Source organism: Typopeltis vanoorti, chromosome 8, assembly GCF_054136105.1.
Source record: "Typopeltis vanoorti isolate ZY-2024b chromosome 8, IOZ_Tvanoo_1.0, whole genome shotgun sequence".
Classification (NCBI taxonomy): domain Eukaryota; kingdom Metazoa; phylum Arthropoda; class Arachnida; order Uropygi; family Thelyphonidae; genus Typopeltis; species Typopeltis vanoorti.
Window position 1 is genome coordinate 12,196,997 of NC_143556.1, and position 14,876 is coordinate 12,211,872.

Here is a 14,876-nt window from a genome sequence, read left to right on the forward strand (position 1 = left end):
CACTCCAACTTACACTCCACTATCCTTTATACCACTGATTGTAATTGAAGTTTTGAAAATCTTTTCTCTTGGTACATTGTCATATGTCTTTTCAGACTTTATAGGATCCTTGTTACATTCTCATGATTTCTCAACTGTTTGTCTTAAAGTGAAAATCTGATTCTGACAATTCCTGTTTGGCTTGAACCCTGTTTGTTCTTCTCCAAGTTTCTTTTCCATAATTTTTCTTATCCTGTTATGTATGCTTGCATAAATCTTACCTTGAATACTCAGTAGGAAATTTCCACTGTGATTCTCATTTTTCTATTTCCATTTTTATGCAATAGATAGGTGCTGTGAGAACTCTAATCCAGTCATCCAGAAATCGACCATCAGACTATACTTCTTGAATTATGTGGTGCAGCCACTTTAAAACTTTTATACTCGCATATTTGAATATTTCTGTCATATATAATCTGCTCCAGCTACTTTTCCACATTTCATGTGTCTTATGGCTTTTTTTTTTAATCTCAAGTATTGATATGCACTCCTAATTGCATCTCTGTTGAATATTTTCCACCACTGTTCTGCCATTGTGTGTGTATGTCATTAACAGTCAAAGTAATTACTCTAGACATCCAGAATTGATTTTTTGTATGCTTCTTTCATGTGATTCCTTTTACAATAAGCTTTTTTAACTGCCTCCATAACATTTTGCTACCTTCATGATATCTACTATATATATTATTACCTAGTTTTGTTAATAGCTTCCTGTGAGCTTTGCTCAGCTATTTGTCTATGCAGTTAGCTTCTTAGTTTTCTTTGTATTATATTAAATATAATTACATTTCTTTGTAAGGCATCTGCTGACTTACTTGGTAGTAAATTTTCATATGCATTATTTTCCTTGACTGTCTCTTTGACTTCTAGAGTCCACAATGAAATTAGAATTTTTCTGTCCTTGTAAATTTCTCATGACACTTCTTTGGATGAATGAAAGGTTTCTTCAGTTTGCTGCTGAGATTTCAAGATTTGCATCTTGTTTTCACTTTTTTGTTCTGTAATATTTTAACTGAAACTAAAGATATTCTGGATTTTTTAGAGAGATTACTTTGAAAGGCTATTAAATGAAATAAAAAAAAACTAAATACCATTTTTTAAATGTAATTTATTAGCTTTCAATTTCAGGAATTCCAGATACAATTGATTTGGGGTAACTAAAATATGAGACAAATTGCTGATTGTCATTTATATCATCTCTGCAGGAAAACTATCCATAGAATTGCTGCTTCTTGTCTTTGCTATAGCTGCGATTAGGGTTCATAGTGAGGTTGAACTTCACACTGATTTCTTTCTTATCTTTACCAACAGTTCAAAACCTGAGACCTCTGTTGGCTATGCTGTCATATATTCCATGAGGGTTGCATGCAATTCAGTCTTACAGCATAAAAAAAACCTGTTATCAAAAATGTATAATTTATACAGACTTATTGAGTTATGTACAATCCATGTTCCATGCTTTGTGACGTGTTACAACTACCATACATATAACCTTTAATTTTGATGTTTGCTGTGCTGGATTCCTGGCTACATTAAATTTAAGGCCAATGAGACTGCAGTTGCTAGATCTGCTCATACTTATGTCTGTTTTTTACGCATACTTCAAACAGTTCATAAGATCAAAGCTAATTAAACACTGGCAGTCATCATGGCAGGAAGCACTGACAAGTAAATCACATCAGATTATTCCTAAAATTAGGCACTGGCAATCTAGTCATTGTAAAAACAGAAGAAATGGTGTTCTTTCTAGGGTCTGCATAGGTTATAATCATCTACCACATTCTTATCTGATGACTCACCTATGTGTGAACACTGCAACATATCTTGCCATTTTCCTTGTTCTAGCAGAGTGCTAGCACCTCATTTGAGAAAGGAATAAAACTTTGTCTCATCTGGCTGAGACATTTACACTCATGCAGATCTTATCAGACTCAGACAAACTGCATGAAATTTTTAACTTTTTACAAAAAATGAATTTATACAAATACATTTGATTGTAAATACCACATTGCTGAACTAACTTTATTTTTCTAAAACTTACTTTATTTAAATAACATGTTATTAATAATTAGGAAAGAACTTGACATTGTCAGCATCCAGGAATGCATTAGCAGAGCTAATCTCAGGTGGTATGGTCACTTAAATAGAATGGGAGAGGAAAAATTAGCAAAACAAGTGTTCTCTGCCAGGTTGGCAGGAAAACGACTGAGAGGAAGACCAAGATATAGGTGGATTGATACGGTACAAAGTGCCTTAGATGATAGAATTATAAGATCTGATAATGTTGGAGTCTTGACAAGTAACAGACTGATTTGGAGGAAAATTGTAGATAGGAAGTTAGTAATGATGTAATTTTTTCATGTAGTACTGTCATATCCTGTACACCCCTTGAGGGTACATGGCAGGAATTTGATGATGATGATGTTATTAATAATTTATCTCTTTTTACTGTTATCATTACTTTGAATACTGCTGTTACCTTTGGTTGGAGTAGTATGACCTTTATTGTCATTGTGCCAGTAAACCCTGAATCAACTAACCAGCCATCTTTTAGAAACACAATGAGGACCAGTGAATTAGGATCAAAGAAATGAATATTGAAATTAACATTTAGAATTACTGGTATCTGATAATTTTTCTTCAATAGTACACACACGCTGTCATTGGAATAAGGCAGAAGAATGAAGTCAATATCTATAAATAAAAAAAACAAAAAAAAAACACAGCTAACGCCTTTTTATTCCCGTATACGGGGAGTAGGCGAGGCCATTTAGCCCTATCTAACTTTTGGCGACTGAGTGGGCAGTTCAATCCCCACTGATACCAATCAGAGACAGATGGCCCAAGGCTATCTTATTATATTAAGGCTATCTTATTATATTATTATATATATTAAGCGGTACACAGTGAAGAGAGACGGCTCAAATGTGCCACCATCTTGTGGTCCCTAACACAGTATATTTAATGTCTGAAATAATGTGGGTTCTACGGTCGATTTTCTTGAGTTTACAGGACGAAAAACCCGCTTGCCCATGCCAGAGATTGACTAACTCGGGAACCAGTCGAAAAAAGGCTTAGAAAAATTTCCTCTAGTTGCAGACTAGACTCGAAACCAAGTCTTCCTTCGTGCGGCCAAGCGCCATGGGGTGCAAATGCCACATCCACTGAGCTACACATCTATAATATCCTCATTTTTTTTTAGAAAGTTTTTTCACTTGGTTATATAAATTAAAAATGATAAAAAATTATAATCTTGTGTAATCCTTAATTAAAGTGTAAGTAAACATAGTTTGAATGTGAAGTTTCTATGACTAGGCTGCTTGTATATAGAAGCTAATGTCTTCACAGTAATTGCTTCCATATTCCATAATGCAAATCACAAATATCCTTTTAGGTGTGTATAATGCTATTGTTAGGGAGGGCCACTACCCCCTACCAGTTTCGACCTTTATTGAGATACTGTGTGTGTGTGGGGGGGGGGGGGTACCTCTCTCTCTCTCTCTCTCTCCAAAAAAACTAATTGATCTGCATGATCACTCTAAATATCACCGAGTGATCTAATAGAATCACTCTTCAACTGTTAACTCTCGTTGGTGGCTCCACCCAATGACGGGCACCAAGCAGAATGGCTCTGCTTCCTGGAATGAAGCCCATTAGTTGGAGCCAGTCCCAGAAGAGGTCAGGTTGAAGTAATGCACAAGTCGCATATGTCCCGTATACAAGTAGTGAAAAGGTGTAACAACTTATTAAAATATTCTGGATTAGAGCAAGTTGTAGAAGGGTTTTTCACTTGGTTATATACTAAATTAAAAATGCCAAAAAATTATATTTTTGATTAATCCTTTATCCTAGTGTAAGCAAACACAGTTTGTAGGTGAGGTTTCTTCATGACTAGGCTACTTATATAGAAGCTATTGACTTTACATTAATTGTCTTAGTACCGCAAAAAATTATCTATGGGGATTGCAGCCAGGAATTCATATCATTATCGGGTGGGGGGGGGAGGGGAAGCTGCCTGAAACTTGGCATGGAAAGGCAGCTGAAGTATATAATATTAAATCAAAAATGCTGAAATATGCAATGTAGCCACTACAAAATTAAGTTTTATTGGGACTCCACTGCATAATCCAAAAGCTTGGTCACAATGTCAAATTCCAGATTATTGGAGTATAGCACTTGTACTAATTTATAAAAAGGGGATACTAAATATTTCAGGAAAGATTTATATAAGAATGTTAAGAAAAGACTAAGAAAAATTTTGGAATAATACTGGTAAACATTTTTGACAAACAGATTATAAAGTTAATTTTTATTTATAACAAATGATCCAAAAATCATGAGAACATAATAGGAATCCCTGTATGTTTTGTTGATCTTGAAACAAGCATATGATAATATAACCGAGGAAAATGTTCAGAACACAATCTGTATGGTGTAAATGGGGTGGGGAGAAGCAACTTATACAGAACAGTACATAGATTATATTTAAGTTCCAAATCAGTACTTATTATTATTTCGGGCGACTCCAGGAGTCCTTAGACTCATCGAGGGAGGCCCTAAACATCATGTCCACACAACTATGCGATTACATTCTCGCAATATCTATCATACCTTGTCTTGAACTCGTTCACCGTCATAGCACCCACAACAGACTCTGGCAGGTTATTCCACTCATTTACCACTCTAAAAGTAAAGAACCCAGCTCTAACACCCCTGCTAACCACACTCTTGCCCAGCTTCCATAGGTGTCCCCTAGTTCTCCCACCACCAGTCCTGATCTCAAATATATCCTCTGAATTAATCCTATAGAATCCCTTTAGCAATTTGAATGTCTCAATCATATCTCCCCTCCTCCGCCTATCAACTAGTTTCTGCAACCCACAAATCTTCAACCTGTTCTCATATGGTTCATTCCATAGACCTGCTATCATCTTAGTCACTCGCCTCTGGATCCTCTCCACCTCCTCCCCATCAAGAAGGAACCGAGGTGACCAAATCTGGGCACAGTAGTCGAGATGAGGTCTTATCAAGGCTCGGTACAGAAGTACAATAACTTGCTTGTCTCTGCTCGTCAAGGTATTTTTCAACAACCAAGTGAGTTGATGAGCTGATTTAGCTACTTTTGCAATGTGCCCCCTAAACTTCATCCACCAACACTCCCAAGTCCCTGGCCTCATCAATCTCTTGGAGTACAGTTCCACCAATGTGGTATACTGCTGCTAATCTTTTCACCCCAAAATGCATAACCTTACATTTTGTCACATTAAATTGACATCCATCCATCTTAGCCCAGAACTCCAATCTATCTAAGTCATCCTGCAAGACTTTGACATCTTCTGCATTCACTATCGCCCTCCCCAACTTTGCATCATCAGCGAACAAATGAACTGTTCCACTTAGATCCTTCCCTATATCGTTAATGAACAGATTAAACAGCAGTGGTCCAAGAACAGAACCCTGCGGCACACCACTAGTCACAGGCTGTCTTTTGGCCTCTACTCCTGAATAAACTACTCTTTGATATCTTTCCATCAACCGACCACCTATCCATCTCACCAATCCTATATCCATTCCCATATGTTGTAGTTTACGGATTAGTATTCCATGTGGTATCCTGTCAAACGCCTTTGCCAGGTCCAGCAGTATCACTGTAAACCCATTTCCCTTATCCAGTTCAGCCATCACCTTGTTATAAAACTTGAGCAAGTTACTGAGGCATGATCTACCCTTCACAAAGCCATGCTGTCCCCTGTACAGTATCTCGTTTTCATTAATCCATTCCTGTATTTTTCCCTTGACAACGACTCCTGATATGCTGATCGGTCAGTAATTTGCAACGGATCTTGGATCCTCCTTTATGCAGTGAAACTATTTTCCCCTCTTTCCACACCTTCGGGACTAAACCAGACCCGAGACTCAGATTAAATAACATGGTCAAGGGCACTGATAATTCTTTAGCTGCTTCACGCAAGACCAGTGCCGGTATACCATCCAATCCCACAGATGTGTTCACATTAAGGTTCTGTAATAGACTAGTCACCTCCACTTCATTCATCACTATTCCCGTATAAACTAATGGTTCCTTCATTTTTTCAATGTCACCACCTGGATGATATGCTTTTGCAAAGTGCGCGCTCAGTAACTCCACTATATCGACTGATTCAGTGACCTCCTTACCATCGTCATTCCTTAAAATCATTTTGCCGTGTACAGTTTTTTTCTTGCTTGCAGCATATTGAAAGAACTGTTTGGGATTCTCTTTTGCTTGCAAAGCTAATTTCCTTTCATAATCCGCTTTTGCTTTTTTTACCACACTCATTACCTTTCTGGCCTGCACTTTATACTGTTCGTGTGCCTGCAGATGTGCCCTTAGAATTGAAAGATGTACAAAATAGCCTAATGTTAAATCAGATGTAATGCAGGGTTGTATGCTGTCTTTAGCGTTTTTTATAATTAAATATGGGCAGTGTTATTAATGAAAGTGGTTGTAAGCCTGATGTGCAAATAAGAGATAATTAGGTATAGTTCTTATATCAGTTTAAGTAAGGGTGGCTTGTGCATAGGAACTGTGGACCCCCAATTTTTCTCAATATATAAATATATTAATTTATTTATTGCTTGTAATATTTAATTTTAAGGACACTAGCAGGCGCTGTGTTTACCACAGTGTCATATTGCTATGCATGCAAGCATATGCAAGTCATAGTGAGATGTGGGCTATTAGTGTAATGCGGCGCTGTCCGTCACACAGTTCCACTGTTGTTTATATGCAGTTTGCACCAGTAGTAGAGTGTTCATAGTGCTTATCGTGTTTACTCAATCTCTTTAAATATTTGGACATTACAATTAAAGGATTTAATTGTAATGTCCAAAAATTGTAAATCCATTCCTTTAATTACAATTAAACGAATGGATTTTATTTTTAAGTAATTTTGAATTATACTAAACTGTATCATTTTATCGATAATAAACAATTTTTTTCACGTTTAATTTTAAAAAAAATTTTTTACCATAATTTTGATATTTTATTCAAACACGTATACACTGTACAGGTATCCCTCGATTAACACAGTTAATTAATCCCTCGATGTTACCGCATATATCAAAATCGCGTTAATCAAATCTAATAATCAATGGTAAAAAGTACAATTCGTCCCTGAATGATTACTGTACTAATAGTTCGTTTTATATGGTACTCTTTTAGGAAAGATAAAAAAATGAATGCAAAGTAAATGTTTAATAAATACTTGTACCTACATTAGTTACTGCAATTTTTTTTAATCAAAAGAAGTTATAAAGAGTCATTTGAACAGTTTTAGTTTTTTTCTTATCAGCATAAATTCTACGATAACAAGCAAAATGACTCTCCAGACCTCGGCAAACAAGCATTCTTCGATTAACATCTGGACCCATATCCATTACTTCCTGCTTAAGTGATTCTAAACTGTGAAATATTCCATCCAGTTCTTTGACTGTTATTTCCTTTGGAACCTCATCTTCACATTCCATTTGTTCGTTGACTTCATATGTGTGTTGTTCAATTTCAAGAAGATCGTTGTCACTGAAATATTTTTGAATTTGAATCCAATAATTCTTTACCATCTTGTGCATCAACACCATCAAAGCCGAGGTCTTCACCAATTGCAACGATTTCTTTGACCACTTTGTTCACAGGATTTTGAAAGCAACCTAAGTCATTAGCGCATTCTGACAGAAGGTTTTTTCCAAACAGCTTTCATGCAACTAGAAGACCTTGCTCCCACGAGTCATGATTGTTCTCAATTGCGTGTTTAATGTTAAATTTTTTCCAAAATTCGTGGAGCGTAATCGCATTTCTCCCGTTGTTGTTTCTACTGCTTTTGAGAATGTCTTTTTAAGAAAATAGGCTTTGAAAGTTGCAATGACGCCCATGTCCATAGGTTGTAGCAATGATGTCATATTTGGTGGGAAAAGTAAAACTTTCACATTCTCACACAGATCATTAAAGAGAATTTGGATGATGATGAGGCTAGCAGCCTTGTGGCGTGAGCATGATTTTGCGTGGTAAATTTAAAGGCGCATTAATCAAAACTCTTGCCACGTATATATCAAGGGATTGCCGCGATAATCAAATCCGTGTTAAGCAAGGGATACCTGTACTTACAGTGTGTATGTATATTTCAAAAGTTGCAGCACCCCCACGATTTCAAGCCACGAGCCACCACTGATTTTAAGTAAATTTTCTACTGGTCTTCAAGAATTTTGCACCGTGACCTTTATACTACAACAAACAATAATACAAGTGGTAGGATTTGGGACTATGAGATGACAGCAGGTTTCTGCCATACTTTCTCACTGTCGGTGAAGGATAAAGTTTAGCTGTTGGTTGCCTGTCTGGCTTCAAAAAGTTAGGCTAAAGAAACTCTGAGGAATTTTTTAAAGAAACATGTTACCATTGTTAATCTAAAATAGTGTGATCACCTTAAATGAATAGAAGATCAAACATTGTTGATCAAAGATTATCAATGTTTGAAGTAATAATTAGCAGGCAAACAATCAGACTAAAGCTAAGATGTAGATGTGATTGATGCATTTAGTGGATATTTGTCACAATCTAAATGTAATGTAATAATTTAAGTGTGAATTGGAGACTTGACAAATTAATAGACAAATTTAGAGGGTGAGGATTTGTGAAATACTGTTTGTTGTAATATATGGTATACCTTGTGCAAGTATACACCAAGAAGAGGTGGCAGTGGTCTTAGAAATCCATACATTATAAAACTGATCCAGATAGTTTTATTCACTAATTTTGCTTGCTTTTCTATGAATAAAATAAAATAAAAATAACGTTTTAGCCATGCTGATTAGTAGGTTAACTTTTTATTTTCTTAATAGGTTTTTGAATATGGAACTGTGATAAGAGATACTGTTGACATTCACTACCCTGTAAATGAAATGTTGTGCAATTCCAAAATCAGGTAAATATTTTCAGCACATAAATGTTTGTTTCCTTTGCTATTCTGTTAAGTGTAACTTGAGTGGTAATTTACAGGTGCAGAGTTCTGTATATTGTGTTTAAGAAGTGGAATTTATCAGTCACTTTTATATATGAATGACAAATCCCATTCCTCACCGCAGTTTGCACTTTTATGTGGATCTCACTGTTAAGTTGTAAACCTAAACCTGTCATACAGTACCATGGGTGGGATACAGGTAGGTAACCTGGAAACTTGATAGTAGAAGCCAAACATACAACTTTTAAAGCCACTTCAGGCCTCTAGTAAGGTGGTAATCTCACATTAGGCAATGAAAATGATCTACCACAGATAATCTGATCTGTTTGCCTTTTCTGATCATGACCAAATTAGGTCTAATGGCTCAAATCTGTGATAAAACAAATCGGACCATTAAACATGATTAAGTCTCATTCACGTGTACCCAACCAGTTTTAAACATTTTTTCACACTTAGCATAAAGAAGTTTTTAAACTAGTAACTGTTCTAGTCTGAAAATGTTAATCATATTGCAAATATGAATAACATTAACTGAATTGCAAAGTATAGATTCTCTGTCAACCCATTTCTGAATGTAAACTCTTACAAACTTTTCCAGAATCTTCACCAGTTTTAAACATTTTTTCACACTTAGCATAAAGAAGTTTTTAAACTAGTAACTGTTCTAGCCTGAAAATGTTAATCATATTGCAAATATGATTAACATTAACCAAATTGCAAAGTATAGATTCTCTGTCAACCCATTTCTGAATGTAAACTCTTACAAACTTTTCCAGAATCTTCACCACTACCATAAAGATACTGATAGGTCGATAGTAAGCAATGTTCCTACTAGGGTGTAATAAAAAAAAATAAAAAAACTTTTAAAATCAAACTTTCAAGTTTCTACTAGAGTGCACAGCCACTTATTGGCTTAGATGCTCCTGTATGCACCGAATTGCTGTTGCACAGCTGAAATTTTATTTTAAAAATGCTTCTTTTTATCAGGTTATCCCAAAAGTAATATCGTTTTTAACATTAAGTTTTGAAAGGATATAAAAGATAAATCACTTGCTACTTTAATCAAGTTCTCCATTTCAATCAGAAAACGCTCTTTCAATGTTATGAAGCTTCATAATGCTATTTCTATAGAATTCAGGAGGTTTGGAGGCAAATAAGTCATACAGGCTTAATTTCAGTTTCTCTAATGTATTGTATTGTTTTTCATTTATGAAATATTACAAACTTCGAAATAAGTGTTAATCTGAAGATGCAAGATCAGGAAAATACGAAGGATGTGGAAGCTTTACCTAGTTCCTCAATCTTGGTACAGGTGATTCTTGCACTATGAGGATGTATTATCACAGTGAAAAACATCTTTTCAGTTGACCAGAGAGCACACACCTCTTTTCTTTCATCTTTTCAGGAGGTTTATTCATTTTTCATTCATTCGATTGAGTTGTTCACAGTATACTTCAGCTGTGATTGTTTGGTTTTGTGGCAAGAGTTTAAAGTATATAATACCATCCATCACCCACCAAACACTTAACAAATCTTCTGAGGCCGAAGGTCTTGTTTTGGTTGAGGTTTAGCCAGCTTCCCTGAATGAACCCACTGTCTTCAGCACTTAACACTCTTGTAAAGTATCAGCTTTTCATCACCGGTGACTACATGACTCAAAAATTGAGAATATACCTCTCAAGAATGAAGAGCAGTACAGATGTTGATATGTGCTCTTCGATTATTGTTCATCAGTTCACGAGGAACTCACTTACCACACTTAGATACTATTCCAAGTTCTTGCAAATTATGTCTTCAGCTAAATCTTCAAAAGTTGCATTGGCATTTTTTGCAATAGTGGCTTCCAACATATCATTATCAAGAGAGAGAGAGACAGGCACCTAGAGCATGGGAATCTTTCAAGCTAAAGTCCCCTTGTCAAAATTTTTGGAACCATCGCTGGTACTTTTGTACATTCAAAACATTATTGCCATACACTTCTTGCACATTTTTTTTACAGTGTTAGTAGCATTGTTGCTTTTTTGAACTCATAAAGCATGATGTGCCTAATGTGCTCTTCAGTGACCTCCATAGTAATAAAGGGTTATTTAAACAATACGTTATGTATGATATTCTTGAAAGGTAGAATTCCTTAGAATTAGACCACCTTAGCTTAGCAGTACTTATAAAGCTTTAAAAATTCATGTTTAGACAAGCTGAGACACGTTTGAACAAGTACAGTATAAAAAACATTACTTTTGGGATGAGCTGATATATTACAAAAATAAAAAATAGTGCCACGCAGTCATCAAGTCATGTCAAAATTTTCTACTGAGAGTAGTAGCAAGTCTACACAGGCTGTAAAAAAAAAAAAAAAAATTAGAGAGAATACTAATAGTGAGATATCGGTTTTTGCAACACCCTTATACAATGGGATTATCATACATTCTTTCTACTCTAATGGAATCTTCTCTGTATGGAGACTCAAATTATATAGCCAGGTTAAAGGAAAGCTAGTTCAACTGGACACTCTTCTAGTATCCATGTTGATATCCCATTAGTCCCTATTGCTAGATTCTTATTTAATTTATGCAACATCTCTAGTACTTCCTCCTCATACACCTGAGTTTCTTTCTCCAGTATAGAGATAGCATTGAGTTTCATATTGCATATGCTAGATTGATAGCCTTTAGTAAAATAGCTCATTAGTTGAACAATCTCTTTTGCATCATATCTTTTTCTTAAGAACATCTTGTTAATAAGATTGTACGTCCATTTCATTCCCAGCCTGTTTATTCTTTGAATTCTAGGGACGCATTTATCTCTAATATTGCATCATTGGTGTATTTTTTTTAAATCCCCATCTAGTAACCTATAACCATGGGATTAAATCCAGTATCCCAGTTGGTCATGATTTCCAACTTAGAAGGTCAGTATATATTTCTAAATGGAAAAGGGTACATGCTGAACTTCAAAGTATCTATATACTTAGCCAACTTTCTAGTACAGCATGATCTCTGTCATCAGCTGAAGGCAGAACTGATGCACCTTTTATTGAAACCCCCTCTGACACTATAATTAGGTCTAATGTCACATGCTGCGAGTCATCTGATCTCATTAGCAACACCCCCCCCCCCCTCTCATCTTGAGGGAGGGGGTTCCCAAAAATACTGTACCCTTTATGTATCAGTTATTTGTTTGAGAACCAGATGAGAACCAACTACACTAATAATAATCTGAGACCATAGTGAGGCAACAAACTCAACCCATTTGTTCCTTATACTTTTGAAATTTGTGTACAGACATAAGTTACCTCCATGCTTTTTTGTTACTCTCCTCTGCAGTCTGCATAATTTTCAGATCTAATTCTTCACTTAAAAGCTATCTTGACACATACTTAACTCCAAACCAAGCAGACACAGCCATCTTTTTCATCACAATCACCTCCATTATTAAGCATATTTGTATCATTAATATAGTTGCATTACCTAGTCACTCTTAAACACAGATTCTTACCATTCCTCCCATCATAATCTACTTCTCTGTGTTAGTTCTCATACCAATTATAATGAGGCCTCATACCAATAAATAATTTCTTCAGACTCCTGCCAAATGCATTCAATGCAGGCTCTGTCTCTCTTATATAAATCTCTTCTTTCTTCAACCCATACTTTCGAAAACTCAACCAATCTTTCTACACAGCCTATGCTTCGAATTGTTTGCTATCATAGCCTTTCTTAGGGCTATGATAGCAAACAATTTGATGCATCAAATAGCGATAGCTTTCCCATTCAGATTTAATGAATGTAACTGAAAAGCAGAAAAGAGATGGTAATTCTGGTAGAAACAAATGATTTCTATTGTGGTAAATCATTTGTCTGCTGGGTAAAGCAAGAGTTCACCTGCTGCATGTTATTACATGTAAGACACATTGGTTTAAAACTTTTCTCTTCAATTGCATATCACCTCTGAAGTTATTTTCTCTGAAAAAGTTTGAGAACAGCAACCAAACCTTGGAGATTCAGTGGCAAGCCTTGAAGAAAACACTGGTTGATTCAGCCAGAGAGGCATGTGATGAAGTTGTCTGCAAGGATAGAAAAATCAGAACTCCATGGTGGACACAGGAAGTTAAAGAGGCGGTGAAAGAAAAGAAGAAAGCAAATAAGTCAGCTTGTGCTCTTAGAGAATACAGAGACAAATGTAAGAAAGCTAAAGCTAAACACTGTGTAAAACTAGCTAAACAAAAGTCATGGGAGGACTTTGGCAAGAACATAGAAAATAAAAATAGAAGCTTAGAAATGAAGGAAAGAGTGCTGTAAAAAGAGTTAGAGATGATAAAGGTGACATGAAAACGGGAGAAAAAGATATCCTTGAAGTATGGAGTAATAACTTCGAAAAATTGCTAAATGAAACAAGCAGTGGTAAAAAAACACTCAACAGGCATACAGTCAGGAATATATATCCATACTTGAAGTAGAAAAAGCCACCAAAGGCTTGAAATGTGAAAAGGCAGCAGGAGTGGGATATGTGGTGAGACCAGTCGAAATGGAGGTAGCGTCCAGTGTTGGTAGGTTTTCTATATACCAACAGGTTGATGCTATATCCCAGAAACTCAGCATTATCCATATGCTTAAAAAAAGTGCTATACAGCACACTACAGACCCTGGCGACTTACAAGAAGAATTAATGAAAATATCCAGAGATTTATCCCTAAATTGTTACCTCCAAGAATCATCAACAAGATTCTCTTTAATGACATACCACAAAGACGAGATGAAACCCAATACATCAGCTCTATAACAATTCCATTTGTCAGTACCATATCCAAAAAATTAGCTCTTCTTATAAAACCATATAATATCAGAGTAACCTTCAAACCTATTGAGACCATTCAGAAGTTTATAAGATCCCCGAAAGATAGCCATCCTTTCTACAAATACTCTGGAATTTACAGCATACCCTGTTCATGCGGCATCAGTTACATCAGACAGACATCTAGAAGTTTTGAAACAAGAAAGAAAGAACACATAGGCTATGTAAAGAATAACAGACAAGATATATCAGGCCTTTCTTCCCACTTTGCCTCTACTAACCATAATATTGAATGGGATATGAGTCATATGCCTTACATAGAAGAGAACTACCATTCCAGAACATTCAAAGAAGCTGCTACAGTCGCCTGTTCAACAGTTAACTTAAATAAGAATCAAGGCCTAATCTTACCAGATATATGGAAAACTCTGATTAGATCATTTAATCAAAGAGAAATGAACTTTCATGAAAATTACAATAAATATCTCAACAAAAAACGTTGTGCTTGCGACACATGTATTGTATCACACACAGTGATAACTTTATATAATTTTTAGAATTGTCGGTTAGTTTCCTAGTTTTTGTTACTTTCCATTGCTTACTAGTGTATCCCTGAAAATGCTGACAGATATTAGTCAGTGAAACATGTTGGATATTAAACAATTATTTACTTGACTAACATACCAAATTAAGTCTTTAATTTATTAATAAAGTTTATTGTTGATTATCTTTCTCACTTATCCACTCCATTCACTTTCTCTTAGATGTTCTGATGTTAAGTTTCTGCCTTATGTCTCTTCTATATATATATATATATATATTTGTTAAAGATACCAAGCTATTTTAAACCTGGTTTTACTCCATTTCCCAAGTAAGCAAACAGACAAACAAGTCAAGTTTGCGCCTGCAAGTGTTGCAAGTCTAGCTGACCTTGCACGTAGTGCAAGACCAAGGCAAATAAGCTCTGATCACTAATCTTAATATTTACCCATAATGCAAAGCACATCTCCTGGAGGAGATGTATGATGCTTTGTATTAAAGGCAAGAGGC

At 35.6% G+C, this 14,876-nt stretch overlaps 1 protein-coding gene across 1 annotated transcript in view; it reads left to right on the forward strand.

Annotated features, from left to right (window-relative positions):
* The window catches only part of LOC150103736 (E3 ubiquitin-protein ligase COP1-like), a 405,850-nt gene that overhangs the window by 271,178 nt on the left and 119,796 nt on the right, over nt 1-14,876 (forward strand). The window contains exon 13 of the mRNA XM_090396516.1: nt 8,917-8,999. Coding sequence (XP_090252642.1) covers nt 8,917-8,999 — 83 coding nt within the window. The remainder of the gene's footprint in view (nt 1-8,916; nt 9,000-14,876) is intronic.